Genomic DNA, 16449 nt, shown 5'->3' with positions numbered 1-16449 from the left:
TCAACATTGTCACTGCGTCCCCCATAGGTGACAATGACGACGTCACCACCAATGAGGACAATAATACGGGGGACACCGTGTCACCGGGATGTGACAATGTGGGGGGTGTCACCAATGGGGACGTTGATATGGGGGGGACGGAGCCACCCAGTGTCACCAGTGACCCCGCTGGGGCCACAACTGGCGTCTATGGGGGTGACGCCCACACAATGGGGTTTGTCACCACGGCCCCCGGCGCTGCCGACGACGTCGCCCCCGCGGCTCCGGCCCCTCCCCCGCTCTGCCCGCCCCCTCCCCCCCCCGCCACCCTGCGGGCGGGGCCGCAGGGGCTCAGCGGTGCCGCCCCCCCGCTGCGGCCCCTCCCCCTCCTGCTGCTGCCCCTCCCCCTGCTGCTGCGCTGAGGGACCCAGGAGTTCGGGGGGACCCAGGAGTGCGGGGGGACCCAGGAGTTCGGGAGGGACCCAGGAGTTCGGGAGGGACCCAGGCGTCCGGGAGGGGACCCAGGAGTTCGGGAGGGACCCAGGAGTTTGGGCCCCACCCCCCCACTCCCCAGTTGTAACTAATAAAACTCAACGTGATTGGCCGCCTCTGTGTGATGTCATTGGGGGGGACCCAGGTGTCCGGGGGGACCCAGGAGTTCGGGAGGGACCCAGGAGTTCGGGGGGGACCCAGGAGTTCGGGGAGGGACCCAGGAGTTCGGGAGGGACCCAGGAGTTCGGGGGGGACCCAGGAGTTCGGGAGGGGACCCAGGAGTTCGGGGGGGACCCAGGAGTTCGGGGGGGACCCAGGCGTTCGGGGGAGGGCGGGGTTTGCCCGGAGGCTCCGCCCCCTGCCCAGGGGTCCCTCCCGAACGCCTGGGTCCCTCCCGAACTCCTGGGTCCCCCCCCGAACTCCTGGGTCCCTCTGGGATGCCTGGGTCCCTTTTTTTTTTTTTGGGAGGGGAGAGGGGAATCTATGGGTCAGGAGAGACCTATGGGTCAGATCTATGGGTTGAATGGGAAACTACGGGGCAGGAGGTGTCTCTATGGGGCCCGAATGCCTGGGTCCTTTTTGTGGGGCCCGGACGCCTGGGTCCCCTCTGTGGTGTCTCCCCCCGCCGCCTTATTTCTCTCTAATTAACGAAAGTTCATTAATTGGCGCTGGCTCGGTGGGGGGAGGGGAGCCCGGACGCCTGGGTCCCACCCCTCCCCCCCCGCCCCGCCCTGCCCCCCGGGGGGACCCAGGCGTTCGGGCCCCACCTGTGTGGGGCAGGGCGGGGCGCCCTTCCTCCCCCCGCTATGGGGTGAGTCACTTGGGGGGTGAGTCAGGGCTGGGCCGGGGGGGGGGAATCCATGGGGCTGGGTTATGGGGCGGATCTATGGGGCAGGGTTATGGGGCTGGGTTATGGGGCGGATCTATGGGGCAGGGTTATGGGGCTGGGTTATGGGGCGGATCTATGGGGCAGGGTTATGGGGCTGGGATATGGGGCGGAGCTATGGGGCAGGGTTATGGGGCTGGGATATGGGGCGGATCTATGGGGCAGGGTTATGGGGCTGGGATATAGGGCGGATCTATGGGGCAGGGTTATGGGGCTGGGTTATGGGGCGGATCTATGGGGCAGGGTTATGGGGCTGGGATATGGGGCAGATCTATGGGGCAGGAGCTGGGGGGCTGAGTTACAGGGCAGGATCAATGGGGCAGGGGGTGTCAGGGATCTATGGGGCAGATCTATGGGACCAGGACTATAGGAGAGATCTATGGGGCAGAGCTACGGTGCGGATCCGTGGGTTGGATCTATGGGGGGGGGGTCAGGGATCTATGGGGCAGAGCTACGGGGCAGATTTCTGGGGAGTAGCTCCGGGGCAGAGCTGTGGGGCAGGATCTATGGGGCAGATGTATGCGGCGGGGTTTTGAGGCAGCTCTATGGGGCCGGCCTATAGCACAGCTCTATGGGGCAGGATCTATGGGGCAGATGTATACGGCGGGGTTCTGGGGCGGCTCTATGGGGCCGGGCTATAGCACAGCTCTATGGGGCAGGATCTATGGGGCAGATGTATGCGGCGGGGTTCTGGGGCGGCTCTATGGGGCCGGGCTATAGCACGGATCTATGGGGCAGGATCTATGGGGCCGGCTCCGTGGGTCATTGACCCCTATGGGGCGGGTCCCCCCCCCGGCGGCCCCGCCCCGGCCCCGCCCGCTTCCCGCACCCATAAGTGGGGGCGGCAGCCGCGCCCCACGGAACAGCCGCGATGTGGGGCCGGGATGTGGGGGGAGCCCCGGGGGGGCTGCGGCTGCTGCTGCTGCTGCTGCTGCCAGGTGGGCCGGGGGCACTTGTGGGGCTGGGGCACTTGTGGGGCTGGGGGGGGACTTGGGGGGCTGGCGTGGAGGGTGTCACGGGGCCGGGTGTGGGGCAGGATCTATGGGGCTGGATCTGTGGGGACAGGAGCTATGGGGCAGGGGGATATCAGGGCTCTATAGGGCCGGATCTGTGGGGCAGGGGGGTGTCAGGGATCTGTGGGGCTGGATCTATAGGGCCGGATCTGTGGGGCAGGGGGTTGTCAGGGCTCTGTGGGGCTGGATCTATAGGGCCGGATCTGTGGGGCAGGGGGGTGTCAGGGCTCTGTGGGGCTGGATCTATAGGGCCGGATCTGTGGGGCAGGGGGGCGTCAGGGCTCTGTGGGGCTGGATCTATAGGGCCGGATCTGTGGGGCAGGGGGGCGTCAGGGCTCTGTGGGGCTGGACCTATGGGCTGTATCTCTCTATGGGGCAGGTTCTATGGGTCTATCTCTATGGGGCAGGATGTATGGGTCTATATCTCTCTATGGGGCAGGATCTATGGGTCTGGAGTGCCTGAGCTGTGGGTCAGACACCGGGGGCTGCGATGGGGCCGAAATGGTCTCGTGCCCCCCAGAGAGCGACGTCTGCGTCGAGGCCCTTGGGGCCGTGGTCTGGAGTGAGTCCCGGACGCCGGGGTCCCTTCTGTGGGGCCCGGACGCCTGGGTCCCCGGGAGGGGGTGTGGGGCTGGACCCCCGGGGCCCGTACCGGGGGGGAATGGGGGAGTCCCGGATGCCTGGGTTCCCTGTTGGGGAGGGGATCGGAGGGTCCCGGGACGCCTGGGTCCTTTTTACGGGGGGGGCGGGAAAGGGGTCCCGGACGCCTGGGTTCCTCCTGGACACCTGGGTCCCCTATGGGGGGTGTGGGGCTGGACGCCTGGGTCCCATATGTGGGCGTGGGGGGGGGGTTCCCCGGATGCCTGGGTCTGTTTTATGGGGGGAGATGGTGTGGGGCCCGGATGCCTGGGTCCTTTCTATAGGGCCCAGACACCTGGGTCCCCTATGGGGTGGTGAAATGTGCGGCCCGAACTCCTGGGTCCCTCCTTGAACGCCTGGGTCCCTCCCCGGACTCCTGGGTCCCTCCCACACTCCTGGGTCCCCCCGAACGCCTGTGTCCCTCCTGAACACCTGGGTCCCCCCGAACGCCTGGGTCCCCCCCCGAACGCCTGGGTCCCCCCGCACTCCTGGGTCCCTCCCGCACTCCTGGGTCCCTCCCACACTCCTGGGTCCCTCCCGAACGCCTGGGTCCCCCCGCACTCCTGGGTCCCCCCGAATGCCTGTGTCCCTCCTGAACACCTGGGTCCCCCCGGATGCCTGGGTCCCTCCCCGCACTCCTGGGTCCCTCCCGAACGCCTGGGTCCCCCTGCCCTCCTGGGTCCCCCCGAACGCCTGGGTCCCCCCGCCCTCCTGGGTCCCCCCGAACGCCTGGGTCCCCCCGAACGCCTGGGTCCCTCCCGCCCTCCTGGGTCCCCCTGCCCTCCTGGGTCCCCCCGAACGCCTGGGTCCCCCCGCCCTCCTGGGTCCCTCCCGGACGCCTGTGTCCCCGCAGGCCACGGGCGGTTCTGGCTGGGGGGGCGGGGCTGTGGGCGGGGCCAGCCCGGCGGCCACGCCCGCGCGCTGCAGCTGGCCGGGCTGGTGCTGTTCTCCCGCCGGCGCCACTGCCGGGGGGGGCGGGGCTGCAACCGCGACCTGCCGCTCGGCCAGCAGGAGGCGCTGCCCGCCGCCGGTACGGCGGGGGGGCGGGGGCGGCGGGGGGTCAGCGGGGTCAGGGGGGTCAGTGGGGTCAGGGGGGTCAGCGGGGTCAGCGGGGTCAGTGGGGTCAGTGGGGTCAGTGGGGTCAGTGGGGGGACCGGGGGGACAATGGGGGTCAATGGGGGTCAATGGGGGACTGGGGGGGCAATGGGGTCAGTGGGGTCAATGGGGGGACTGGGAGGGTCAGTAAGGGGTCAATGGGGGTCAATGGGGGTCAATGGGGGGTCTGGGGGGGGCAATGGGGGTCAATGGGGTCAATGGGGGGTCTGGGGGGGCAATGGGGTTAATGGGGGGACTGGGGGGGCAATGGGGTCAATGGGGGTCAATGGGGGTCAATGGGGGTCAATAGGGGGTCTGGGGGGGGCAATGGGGTTAATGGGGGGACTGGAGGGACAATGGGGTCAGTGGGGTCAATGGGGGGACTGGGAGGGTCAATGGGGGTCAATGGGGGTCAATGGGAGCCAATGGGGGGACTGGGGGGACAATGGGGTCAATGGGGTCAGTGGGGGGACTGGGGGGGGCAATGGGGGTCAATGGGGGTCAATGGGGGGTCTGGGGGGGGCAATGGGGTTAATGGGGGGACTGGGGGGACAATGGGGTCAATGGGGGTCAATGGGGTCAATGGGGGGACTGGGGGGTCAATGGGGGTCAATGGGGGGTCTGGGGGGAGCAATGGGGTTAATGGGGGGACTGGGGGGACAATGGGGTCAATGGGGGTCAATGGGGGGACTGGGGGGGGCAATGGGGTTAATGGGGGGACTGGGGGGGCAATGGGGTCAGTGGGGTCAATGGGGGGACTGGGAGGGTCAATGGGGGTCAATGGGGGTCAATGGGGGTCAATGGGGGTCAATGGGGGGACTGGGGGGGGCAATGGGGTTAATGGGGGGACTGGGGGGGCAATGGGGTCAGTGGGGTCAATGGGGGGACTGGGAGGGTCAATGGGGGTCAATGGGGGTCAATGGGGGGACTGGGGGTGAATGGGGGTCAATGGGGTCAATGGGGTCAATGGGGGGTCTGGGGGGGGCAATGGGGTTAATGGGGGGACTGGGGGGGGCAATGGGGTCAATGGGGTCAATGGGGGGTCAGTGGGGTCAATGGGGTCAGTGGGGGGACTGGGGGGACAACGGGGTCAATGGGGGTCAATGGGGTCAATGGGGGGACTGGGGGGTCAATGGGGGTCAATGGGGGTCAATGGGGGGACTGGGGGTGAATGGGGGTCAATGGGGTCAATGGGGTCAATGGGGGGTCTGGGGGGAGCAATGGGGTTAATGGGGGGACTGGGGGGACAATGGGGTCAATGGGGGTCAATGGGGGGACTGGGGGGGGCAATGGGGTTAATGGGGGGACTGGGGGGGCAATGGGGTCAGTGGGGTCAATGGGGGGACTGGGAGGGTCAATGGGGGTCAATGGGGGTCAATGGGGGTCAATGGGGGGACTGGGGGGACAATGGGGTCAATGGGGTCAGTGGGGGGACTGGGGGGGGCAATGGGGGTCAATGGGGGTCAATGGGGGGACTGGGAGGGAACTGGTTTATACTGGGAGGGAACTGGGAGGAACTGGAGGAGACTGGGAGGGGTTAGAAGGGACTGGGGGGACTGGGCTGAACTGGGTTATCCCGGTTTATCCCGGTCCCCGCTGACCCCGCTGACCCCCCTGACCCCGCTGACCCCGCTGACCCCTCTGACCCCCCTGACCCCTCTGACCCCTCTGACCCCTCTGACCCCTCTGACCCCACTGACCCCTCTGACCCCTCTGACCCCCCTGACCCCTCTGACCCCTCTGACCCCTCTGACCCCCCTGACCCCTCTGACCCCTCTGACCCCGCTGACCCCTCTGACCCCACTGACCCCTCTGACCCCCCTGACCCCGCTGACCCTCTGACCCTGCTGACCCCTCTGACCCCCCTGACCCCTCTGACCCCTCTGACCCCTCTGACCCCTCTGACCCCACTGACCCCTCTGACCCCTCTGACCCCCCTGACCCCTCTGACCGCTCTGACCCCTCTGACCCCTCTGACCCCCCTGACCCCTCTGACCCCGCTGACCCCCCCGCCCCCCGCCCCGCCCCCCGCGCAGGCGGCACCGGCCCGGCCCCGCCCACGGGGCTGCGCTGCTTCGGCTGCCCGGACACGGGCGCGTGCCGGCCGCCCCGCGTGCTGCGCTGCCCCGGGGAGCTGCGCGCCTGCTTCCGTGGCAACGTCACCCTGACGCTGGGTACCGGCCAATGGGAGCGCGGCGGCGGGGCGGGGCACGGGGGCCAATGGGAGGGAGGGGGCGGGGCTGGGGAGGGCGGGGACCAATGGGAGGGAGGGGGCGGGGCTGGGGGGGCGGGGACCAATGGGTGGGCGGGGGCGGGGCTGGGGAGGGCGGGAGCCAATGGGAGGGAGGGGGCGGGGCTGGGGAGGGCGGGAGCCAATGGGAGGGAGGGGGCTGGGGAGGGTGGGAGCCAATGGGAGCGCGGGGGCGGGGCTGGGTGGGAGCCAATGGGAGCATGAGGGCAGAGCTGCAGAGGGCGGCAGCCAATGGGAGCGCGGGGGCGTGGCCGGGGAGGGGGCGGGGCCGAGCGATCCCATTGGCTGCTAATCGGGGGGGGGGGGGCGTGGCCTCCTGGTTGCCACGGCGACCACACGGAGGGGGGGGGTCCCTAGCGGTCGCCACGGCGACCGGCCCCATGGGAACGCAGGAACACGCCGCCCCCCCCGCCCGATCTGCGCCCCCTGTAGGCGGCCGGCGGCTGTGGCGGGAGGTCCGGGGCTGCGCCCGCGAAGCGAACTGCTCCGCGGAGCCACGGGGGGACGGCGACGCGGCGCTGAGCGGCTCCTGCTGCACCGGAGACCTCTGCAACGGGCCCGGGCCCGACGACGGCGACGACGGCACCAACAACGGCACCGACGGCCTCTTCGCCCCCGACCTGCCCCGCCTGCAGCTCCTGCCCCACGGCCGCGCCCCCGCGGGCGGCGACGGCACCGGCAAGATGGCCGCCGGACGGGGAAACATGGCCGCCGGGGGCGGCGGCGTCAACGGTGGCGTCAATGGGGTCAACGGAAGCACCAACGGGGTCAACGGAGGCGTCAATGGGGTCAACGGTGACGTCAACGGGGTCAATGGAAGCGTCAACGGGGTCAACGGGGTCAACGGTGACGTCAACGGGGTCAACGGTGACGTCAATGGGGTCAACGGAAGCGCCAACGGGTTCAACGGAAGCGCCAACGGCGACGTCAAAGGTGATGAGGCCGGTGCCAATATGGCCGCCGGTGTCAATGGTGGGCTGGTTGGGGTCAATGGGGTCAAGGGTGATGTCAACGGGGTCAACGGAAGCACCAATGGGGGCGTCAATGGGGTCAACGGAAGCATCAAAGGTGATGAGGCCGGCGCCAATATGGCCGCCGGTGTCAATGGTGGGCTGGTTGGGGTCAGTGGGGTCAAGGGTGATGTCAACGGGGTCAACGGAAGCGCCAACGGGGTCAACGGGGTCAACGGTGACGTCAACGGGGTCAACGGAAGCGTCAACATGGTCAACGGAAGCGCCAATGGCGACGTCAAAGGTGATGAGGCCGGCACCAATATGGCCGCCGGTGTCAATGGTGGGCTGGTTGGGGTCAATGGGGTCAAGGGTGATGTCAACGGGGTCAACGGAAGCGCCAACGGGGGCGTCAATGGGGTCAACGGAAGCCTCAAAGGTGATGAGGCCGGCGCCAATATGGCCGCCGGTGTCAATGGCGGGGTCATCAGGGTGACGTCAACGGGGTCAAGGGTGATGTCATAGCGGTCAATGGTGACGTCAATGGGGTCAACGGTGACATCAATGGGGTCAACGATGGCATCAATGGGGTCAATGGTGACGTCAACGGGGTCAACGGTGACGTCAACGGGGTCAATGGAAGTGCCAATGGCGACGTCAAAGGTGATGAGGCCGGCGCCAATATGGCCGCCGGTGTCAATGGTGGGCTGGTTGGGGTCAATGGGGTCAAGGGTGATGTCAGCAGGGCCAACGGAAGCGCCAACGGGGGCGTCAATGGGGTCAACGGAAGCATCAAAGGTGATGAGGCCGGCGCCAATATGGCCGCCGGTGTCAATGGCGGGGTCATCAGGGTGACGTCAACGGGGTCAAGGGTGATGTCAACGGGGTCAATGGTGACGTCATAGCGGTCAATGGTGACGTCAATGGGGTCAATGGTGACGTCAATGGGGTCAATAGTGACATCAACGGGGTCAATGGTGACGTCAATGGGGTCAATGGTGACGTCATAGCGGTCAATGGTGATGTCATAGGGGTCAACGGTGACGTCATAGGGGTCAACGGTGACGCCGTCGGGGTCAACGGAAGCACCAACGGGGCCAACAGTGACATTACAGGGGCCAGCGGTGACGTCACAGGGGTCAACGGTGACATCACAGGGGCCAGCGGTGACGTCACAGGGGTCAACAGTGACGTCACAGGGGTCAACGGAAGCACCAGCGGGGTCGGCGGCGACGTCACCGGCGGCCGGGCCGGAACCAATATGGCCGCCGGCGCCAATGGGAGCGTCGGCGGGGGCGACGGTGACGCCAGCGGCAAGATGGCGGCGGGGCGGGCCGGGCGCCCCCCGGAGGGCCAGGGCGGCACCGAGGGCCCGGTGGGGCGGGGCCACCCGGGGGGCGGGGCCTCCTGGCTCCTCCCCCTCCTGCTCCTGCCCCTCCTCTAGAGGGGGCGGGGCCAGGAAAGCCCCCCCCCCCCCCCCCCCAGCCAATAAACGGTTGTGGTGGAACGAGGGGGCGGGGCCTGCTCATTGGGGGCGGGGCCCCCCCGGACACCTGGGTCCCCCCGGACGCCTGGGTCCCCCGCTTTGGGCCATTTCTCCCCGCTTGGGGCCATTTCCCTCAATTTTGGGTGCATTTCCCTTCATTTCGGGTTCATTTCTCCCTGTTTTGGGTCCATTTCTCCCCATTTTTGGCCCATTTCCCTTCATTTCGGGCCCATTTCCCCCCATTTCGGGTTCATTTCTCTCTGTTTTGGGTCCATTTCCCCCCATTTTTGGCCCATTTTGGGTCCATTTCTCCCCATTCAGGCTCAATTTCCTCCCATTTTGGGCCCATTTCCCCCCATTTTGGGCCCATTTCCCCCCATTTCGGGCCCATTTCCCCTGATTTTGGGCCCATTTCCCCTCATTTTGGGCCCATTTCCCCCCATTTCGGGCCCATTTCCCCCTCATTTTGGGCCCATTTCCCCCCATTTCGGGCCCATTTCCCCCCATTTTGGGCCCATTTCCCCCCATTTTGGGCCCATTTCCCCTCATTTTGGGCCCATTTCCCCCCATTTCGGGCCCATTTCCCCCCATTTTGGGATCCCCCCTTTACACTTTGGGGCAATTTCCCCCCATTTCAGGACCTTTTCCCCCCCATTTCAGGACCTTTTTTCCCCCATTTCAGGACCTTTTTTCCCCCATTTCAGGACCTTTTTTCCCCCATTTCGGGTCCATTTCCGCCCATTTCGGGTCCCCCCTGAAGCTCTCCCGTTCCCCCAACCCCCCGTTTTGGGCCCATTTCCCCCCATTTTTGGCTCATTTCAGCCCAGAACCGTCGGCAAATCCTTTATTGGGCTCCTCAGTGCTTCTTGCCGGCGGCCGCCACCTGCGAACGAGGCCAAAGCGGCCGGAATTGGGCAAAGAGCCACGGAACGCCGCGCGCCGCTCCAACACGGGCGGCTTTGCCCGGAACCGCGGGAATTCGCCCCGAAACGCACCTGCCCGGCGATTCGGTCCAGGTCCCGCTGGCCCTGGGGGGTCAGTTTGCGCCCGCTGGGGAAAAACGGGGAAAAACGGGGGAAAAACGGGTCCGTGAGACAAAAACGGGCATTTCTACAAAAAGGGGGGGGGGGGGATAAAGGGATTGACGGAAAAATGTGGGGGTTTGGGGGAAAAAGGGCATAACAGTAAAATAAAAATAAAAAAATTAAACAAATAATTTAAAAAAATAAATAAATAAAAGCAATAAAGAGGGGGGAATCGGTTAAAGGGGGAAATGGGGAGGAAAAGGGATTTTGAAGGGGAAAAAAAATGGGGATTTTTGGGGGGAAAAATGCTTTTTTTGGGGGGAGAAACGGGGAGGTTTTGGGGGAAGAAATGGGGATTTTTTAGGGGAAAAAAGGAATTTTTTTGAGGGAAAAAAAGGAATTTTTTTGAGGGGAAAAAAAGGAATTTTTTTGAGGGAAAAAAAAGGAATTTGAGGGAAAAAAAGGAATTTTTTTGAGGGAAAAAGGACTTTTGGGGGGGGGAAACAGTTTTTTTAGGGTGAAAAAGGGGAGGGTTTTTTGGGGAAAAGGGGGGAAATTGATATTTTTTGGGGGAAAAAGGGGAGTTTGGAGGACAAAAAAAGTGGATTTTTGAGAAGGAAAAATGGGAATTTCTGAGGAAAAAAGGGATTTTTTGCAGGAGGAAAAAGGAATTTTTTTGAGGGGAAAAGAGATTTTTTGGAGGGAAAGGAGATTTTGGGGGTAAAAAAGGGATTTTTTTTTAAAGAAAGGTTTTAAAGTGAAAAAACTATTTTAAAAGTGAAAATGTGAATTTTTTGGGGGGGTGGAACTGGCATTTTTTTGGGGAAAAAGGGATTTTCTTTTGAAAAATTTGATTTCAAAGAGGGAAAAAAAGATTTTAAAAGTGAAAGCGGGATTTTTTGGGGGGAAAAGGGGGATTTTTAAAGGGAAACCCAAACATTTTAAAGGGAAAACCAAGGGGCTTTAAAACCAGGATTTTAAAGGGGAAACCAAAATATTTTAAAGGGAAAGCCAAAGATTTTAAAGGGAAAACCCAAAGGATTTTAGAGCAAAAAACCCCCAAAAGCGCCACCCAAACAGGCTGCTGAAGCCCCAAAGTGCCCCAAAGCAGCGGAAATAAAGCTCTGAAGAGCCAGAAAAGCCCCAAAAGAGGGGTTTTTTGGCCCGAAACTGACCCGTCCTGGTCGCGCTCCACCATGCGCAGCCCCTCGAGCGCCTGCAGCACCCGCCGGGCCACGGAGCCCGAACCGCGGCTGAAGCGACTGGGCCGGACCCCCCGGCGCTGCCGCCCCCCGTACACGGCGGTCAGGGCTCCGGAGCCGGCGCCGCCACGGAGATAAAGGTGACGGGCGGCCGAGGCTGCGGGGGGAGAGAACAGGGTCAGATGCAACCGGGAACCCCCCCGTACGTAGGGGTTAGAGCTGGTTTGGAACTGGGAATGAACAGGAAAATGGCCCCCCCCCCCCCCCCCCGCCCCAGCTTGGGAACCTGCCCTAGGTAGACCTGGCAGCCCTGGGTAGACCTGGCAGCCCTGGGTAGACCTGGCAGCCCATGGGGAGGTACCAGGAAATGGGGGTGTTAGGATTGGGAATAACTCCCCAGGAACACACTGAGGCTGCGGGGGGAGAGAACAGGGTCAGATGCAACCGAGAACCCCCCCATACGTAGGGGTTAGAGCTGGTTTGGAACTGGGAATGAACTGGGAAATGCGCCCCCCCCGGCTTGGGAACCAGCCCTGGGTAGACCTGGCAGCCCATGGGGAGGTACCAGGAGATGGGGGTGTTAGGATTGGGAATAACTCCCCAGGAACACACTGAGGCTGCGGGGGGAGAGAACAGGGTCAGATGCAACCGGGAACCCCCCCGTATGTAGGGGTTAGAGCTGGTTTGGAACTGGGAATGAACTGGGAAATGCGACCCCCCCGGCTTGGGAACCAGCCCTGGGTAGACCTGGCAGCCCTGGGTAGACCTGGCAGCCCATGGGGAGGTACCAGGAGATGGGGGTGTTAGGATTGGGAATAACTCCCCAGGAACACACTGAGGCTGCGGGGGGAGAGAACAGGGTCAGATGCAACCGGGAACCCCCCCGTACGTAGGGGTTAGAGCTGGTTTGGAACTGGGAATGAACTGGGAAATGGGACCCCCCCGCCCTGGCTTGGGAACCAGCCCTAGGTAGACCTGGCAGCCGGGGGAAGCTGCAGGGGGGACACTGGGAAATGGGGGGGTTAGAACTGGGAATAAACCCCAGTAACACACTGGGAAACACCTCCAGTAGCAGCCCAGGAATGGGAAACCCCCTGTACACTGGGTTAGAACTGGGAACCAGGGTTAGAACTGCGAACGGAACTGGGAAGGGAACTGGAAAGTGGGGATCAGAACTGGGAATGGAACCAGGGGTTAGGACTGGGAACCGGACCGGGAACCAGGAGTTAGGACTGGGAATGGAACTGGGAATGGGACTGGGAACTGGGGGTTGGAACTGGGAATGGGACTGGGGGTTAGAACTGGGAAGGGAACTGGGAAGGGAACTGGGAAGGGAACTGGGAAGGGAACTGGGAAGGGAACTGGGAAGGGAACTGGGGGTTAGAACTGGGAAGGGAACTGGGGGTTAGAACTGGGAAGGGAACTGGGAAGGGAACTGGGAAGCAGGGATCAGAACTGGGAATGGAACCGGGGGTTAGGACTGGGAACCGGACCGGGAACCAGGAGTTAGGACTGGGAATGGAACTGGGAATGGGACTGGCAACTGGGGGTTAGAACTGGGAATGGGACTGGGGGTTAGAACTGGGAATGGAACTGGGAAGGGAACCGGGACTGGGGGTTAGAACTGGGAAGGGAACTGGGAAGGGAACTGGGAAGGGAACTGGGGGTTAGAACTGGGAAGGGAACTGGGGGTTAGAACTGGGAAGGGAACTGGGGGTTAGAACTGGGAAGGGAACTGGGAAGGGAACTGGGAACTGGGGGTTAGAACTGGGAATGGGACTGGGGGTTAGAACTGGGAATTAGAACTGGGAATGGAACTGGGGGTTAGAACTGGGAATGGAACCAGGAATGGAACCGGGAACAGAACTGGGAACGCCTCGGTAAGCCAGTTACCGAGAGGACCAGAACCATGAACCCCCCCAGTAACCGATAACCAAGGGGATGGGCCCCGGTAACTCATCTCCCCGGTAACCAGGACCCCCCCGGCCCCCGTGACCCACCGGCCCGTGTGTAGAACCAGTTCTCATCGTACGGCGCCAGCTCCTTGTGCTTGGCCAGTTTCACCGTGTCCGCCCATTCCGGAACCTTCAGCTTCCCCGACCTGAGGGGGGGGAAACGACCGGTAACGGCACCGGAGACACAGGGGACACCCCCGGGGACACGGGAACCATCCCCGGGATCCCTTTAGGACCCTGGGGAGCCCCTTTAGGATCCCGGGGAGTGCCTCTAGGACCATGGGGAGCCCCTGGGGATCCCCTCTAGGACCCCGGGGAGCCCTTTGGAACGCCGGGGAGCCCCTTTAGGACCCCGGGGAGCCCCTGGGGATCCCTTTAGGACCTGGGGAGCCCCTTTAGGACCCTGGGGATCCCTTTAGGACCCCGGGGAGCCCCTTTAGGACCCTGGGGAGCCCCTGGAGATCCCTTTAGGACCCGGGGAGCCCCTGGAGATCCCTTTAGGACCCGGGGAGCCCCTTTAGGACCTGGGGAGCCCCTTTAGGACCCTGGGGAGCCCCTTTAGGACCCCGGGGAGCCCCTTTAGGACCCCGGGGAGCCCCTTTAGGACCCCTGGGGAGCCCCTCTAGGACCCCGGGGAGCCCCTCTAGGACCCCGGGGAGCCCCTGGGGATCCCTTTAGGACCCCGGGGATCCCCTCTAGGACCCTGGGGAGCCTCTTTAAGACCCGGGGATCCCTTTAAGACCCCGGGGATGCCCTCTAGGACCATGGGGAGCCCCTGGGGATCCCCTGAGGATCCCTTTAGGACCATGGGGATCCCTTTAGGACCCCGGGGAGCCCCTGGAGATCCCTTTAGGACCTGGAGAGCCCCTTTAGGACCCCGGGGAGCCCCTGGGGATCCCTTTAGGACCTGGGGAGCCCCTTTAGGACCCCGGGGAGCCCCTCTAGGACCCTGGGGAGCCCCTGGGGAGCCCCTGAGGATCCCTTTAGGACCCCGGGGAGCCCCTTTAGGACCCTGGGGATCCCTCTAGGACCCCGGGGAGCCCCTTTAGGACCCCGGGGAGCGCCTCTAGGACCCCGGGGAGCCCCTGAGGATCCCTTTAGGACCCCGGGGAGCCCCTTTAGGACCCCCAGGACCCTCCCGAGAGACACCAGGACCGCCCCCCGCTAACAACCCCGTCTCCCCCCCCCGCAACTCACTTTTTAAGGAAAGCGGCCAACGCCCGCACGAACTCCTGCTGGTTCACGTCCTTCACCGTCACCCCCGGCATCTGCGGGGACACAAAGGCCGCTCAGCCCCCGGCGGGACCGGGATCCAGCTCCCCCCCCCCGCCCCCGTTACCGACCGCGCTGCCGCTTCCTCGCTGGGCGCCGCAGGAAGAGGCGGAGCTTAGGACCGCGCCGGGGGTAGGCGCCGCGCCGCGAGTCTCGCGAGAGCCTCTCCACCAATCCGCGGCGGCGAGACTGCGCGCTGACCAATGGGCGGCGAGAGGGGGCGGGACATCTGTAGTTCCGCCCCCCCCCCGCCCCCGCAGCGAAATGGTGGCGCCCAGCATCACGTGGTCTCTCCGCCACCACCCCCCCCCGCGCGCTGGGATTGGTTCCGCCTCGCTCCGCCCCCCGCCGCTGATTGGCTGCCGCGCGGAAAGGGCGGGAAGCCGCCCTCGCGTTGCAAGCGCGGCGCTGATTGGCTCCCCGCCCCGCCCCGCCGTTACAACGCGCGTCCTGATTGGCCGCGGGGGGAAAAGCGGCAACGTGCCGGGCAGGCGGCTGCGAGGCGGCCCCGCCGAGCGACCCCCCGGGCGGCTTTGGCGTCACCGCGGCGCCTTTTTGGGGCCAAACGGGCGGGTTTTGGTGCCTGGGCACCGCCCGCGGGCCCCTGGGGCCGTGCGCAAAACGCCACGCCCCCCCCCCCCCCCCCCGAGCGGCGGCGGGGCCGTGCGCAAAACGCCCCCTCAGAGCGGCCGTGGGGCCGTGCGCAAAGCCCCGCCTCCCCGCTCCCATTGGCTGGGCCGGCGAGGCGCCGCGCTGCCATTGGCTGGGCCGCGAGGCGCCGCGCTGCCATTGGCCGAGGCGCCGCGGGGCCCCGCCCACCGCCCGCCGCTCGGGCCGGTTCGCGGCTCATTTGGCGTCGGGAGCCGCTGCGGGCGGGCGCCGCCGCTCCAGGTGCGTTCGGGGCGCGGCCCCGGGGCCCCACGGGGTCCCTGTGCCACCCCATGGTGTCCCCATGGTGTCCGTGTGTCCCCAGGCCACCCCCGTGGTGCCCCCATGGTGCCAATGTGCCCCCATGCTGTCCGTGTGCCCCTAGGCCACTCCTATGGTGTCCCCAAGGGTGTCCTGGTGTCCCCATGGTGTCCACATGGTGCCCATGTGTCCCCAGGCCACCCCTGTGGTGTCCCCATGATGTCCCCGTGTCCCCAGGGTGTCCCTGGAGTGTCCCCAAGGGTCTGCCTGTGTCCCCAGGCCACCCCTATGGTGTCCCCAGGGTGTCCTGTTTTCCCAACGGTGTCCCCATGGTGCCCCCATGGTGCCCATGTGTCCCCAGGCCACCCCTGTGGTGTCCCCATGATGTCCTGATGTCCCCACAGTGTCCCTGTGCCACCCTTATGGTGTCCCCGTGGTGTCTCCATGCTCCCCACGTGTCCCCAGCCCAACTCTATGGTGTCCCCACGGTGTCCATGTGTCCCTAGGCCACCCCTATGGTGTCCCCATGGTGCCCATGTGTCCCCAGGCCACCCCTGTGGTGTCCCCAGGGTGTCCTGTTGTCCCCACGGTGTCCCCACGCTGTCCTTATGTCCCCAGGCCACCCCTGTGGTGTCCCCATGATGTCCCCGTGTCCCCATCGTGTTCCTGTGCCACCCCTATGGTGTCCCCATGGTGTCCCCATGGTGCCCATGTGTCCCTAGGCCACCCCTATGGTGTCCCCATGGTCCCCACATGGTCCCCATGTGTCCCCAGGCCACCTCTGTGGTGTCCCCAGGGTGTCCCTGTGTCCCCAAGGGTGTCCCCAAGGGTGTCCCCGTGTCCCCATCATGTCCCTGTGCCACCCCTGTGGTGTCCCCATGCTGTCCCCATCATGTCCCTGTGCCACCCTATGGTGTTCCCACTGTGTCCCCATGGTGTCCCCACGGTGCCCATGTGTCCCTAGGCCACCCCTATGGTGTCCCCAGGGTGTCCTGATGTCCCCATGTGTCCCTGTGCCACCCTATGGTGTCCCCACAGTGTCCATGTGTCCCTGTGCCACCCCTGTGGAGTCCCCGGGGTGTCCCTGTGTCCCCAAGGGTGTCCCCGTGTCCCCATCGTGTCCCTGTGCCACCCCTGTGGTGTCCCCAGGGTGTCCCTGTGTCCCCAAGGGTGTCCCCAAGGGTGTCCTGGTGTCCCCAGGGTGTCCCTGTGTACCCACCGTGTCTCTGTGGTGTCCCCACATCATCCCTGTGTCCCCAAGGGTGTCCCCGTGCCACCCCTGTGGTGTCCCCAGG

General features: G+C 64.9%; 2 protein-coding genes across 5 annotated transcripts; one reads left to right on the top strand and one right to left on the bottom strand.

Moving 5' to 3' along the window:
* Positions 1–734: 734 nt before the first annotated feature.
* LOC136000716 (uncharacterized PE-PGRS family protein PE_PGRS54-like) lies at positions 735–9892 on the top strand. Of its 3 annotated transcripts, none has more exons than XM_065654662.1 (6): positions 735–1282; positions 2810–2932; positions 3863–4039; positions 6141–6278; positions 6788–7288; positions 8337–9892. In XM_065654662.1, exons 2-6 carry the CDS (start codon positions 2815–2817, stop codon positions 8747–8749), a joined length of 1347 nt encoding a protein of 448 aa, XP_065510734.1. In that variant the 5' UTR covers positions 735–1282; positions 2810–2814; the 3' UTR covers positions 8750–9892. The 3 variants fall into 3 exon arrangements, with proteins under 3 accessions (XP_065510734.1, XP_065510733.1, XP_065510732.1); XM_065654661.1 differs by lacking the exon at positions 735–1282 and adding an exon at positions 2068–2295 and having other exon boundaries at positions 8358–9892; XM_065654660.1 differs by lacking the exon at positions 735–1282 and adding an exon at positions 2070–2295.
* LOC136000717 (small ribosomal subunit protein eS19) lies at positions 9619–14998 on the bottom strand. 2 transcript variants are annotated; one of them, XM_065654664.1, is made up of 6 exons: positions 14995–14998; positions 14171–14241; positions 13019–13119; positions 10992–11175; positions 9787–9841; positions 9619–9674 (listed from the first exon to the last, which is right to left on the bottom strand). In XM_065654664.1, the coding sequence occupies exons 2-6, from the start codon at positions 14239–14241 to the stop codon at positions 9648–9650; spliced, it is 438 nt and encodes a 145-aa protein (XP_065510736.1). In that variant the 5' UTR covers positions 14995–14998; the 3' UTR covers positions 9619–9647. The 2 variants fall into 2 exon arrangements, with proteins under 2 accessions (XP_065510736.1, XP_065510735.1); XM_065654663.1 differs by lacking the exon at positions 14995–14998 and adding an exon at positions 14317–14395.
* Positions 14999–16449: the final 1451 nt, after the last annotated feature.

This window comes from Caloenas nicobarica, chromosome 34, assembly GCF_036013445.1.
Source record: "Caloenas nicobarica isolate bCalNic1 chromosome 34, bCalNic1.hap1, whole genome shotgun sequence".
NCBI classification, from domain to species: domain Eukaryota; kingdom Metazoa; phylum Chordata; class Aves; order Columbiformes; family Columbidae; genus Caloenas; species Caloenas nicobarica.
This window is presented reverse-complemented; position numbering and strand designations above follow the sequence as displayed.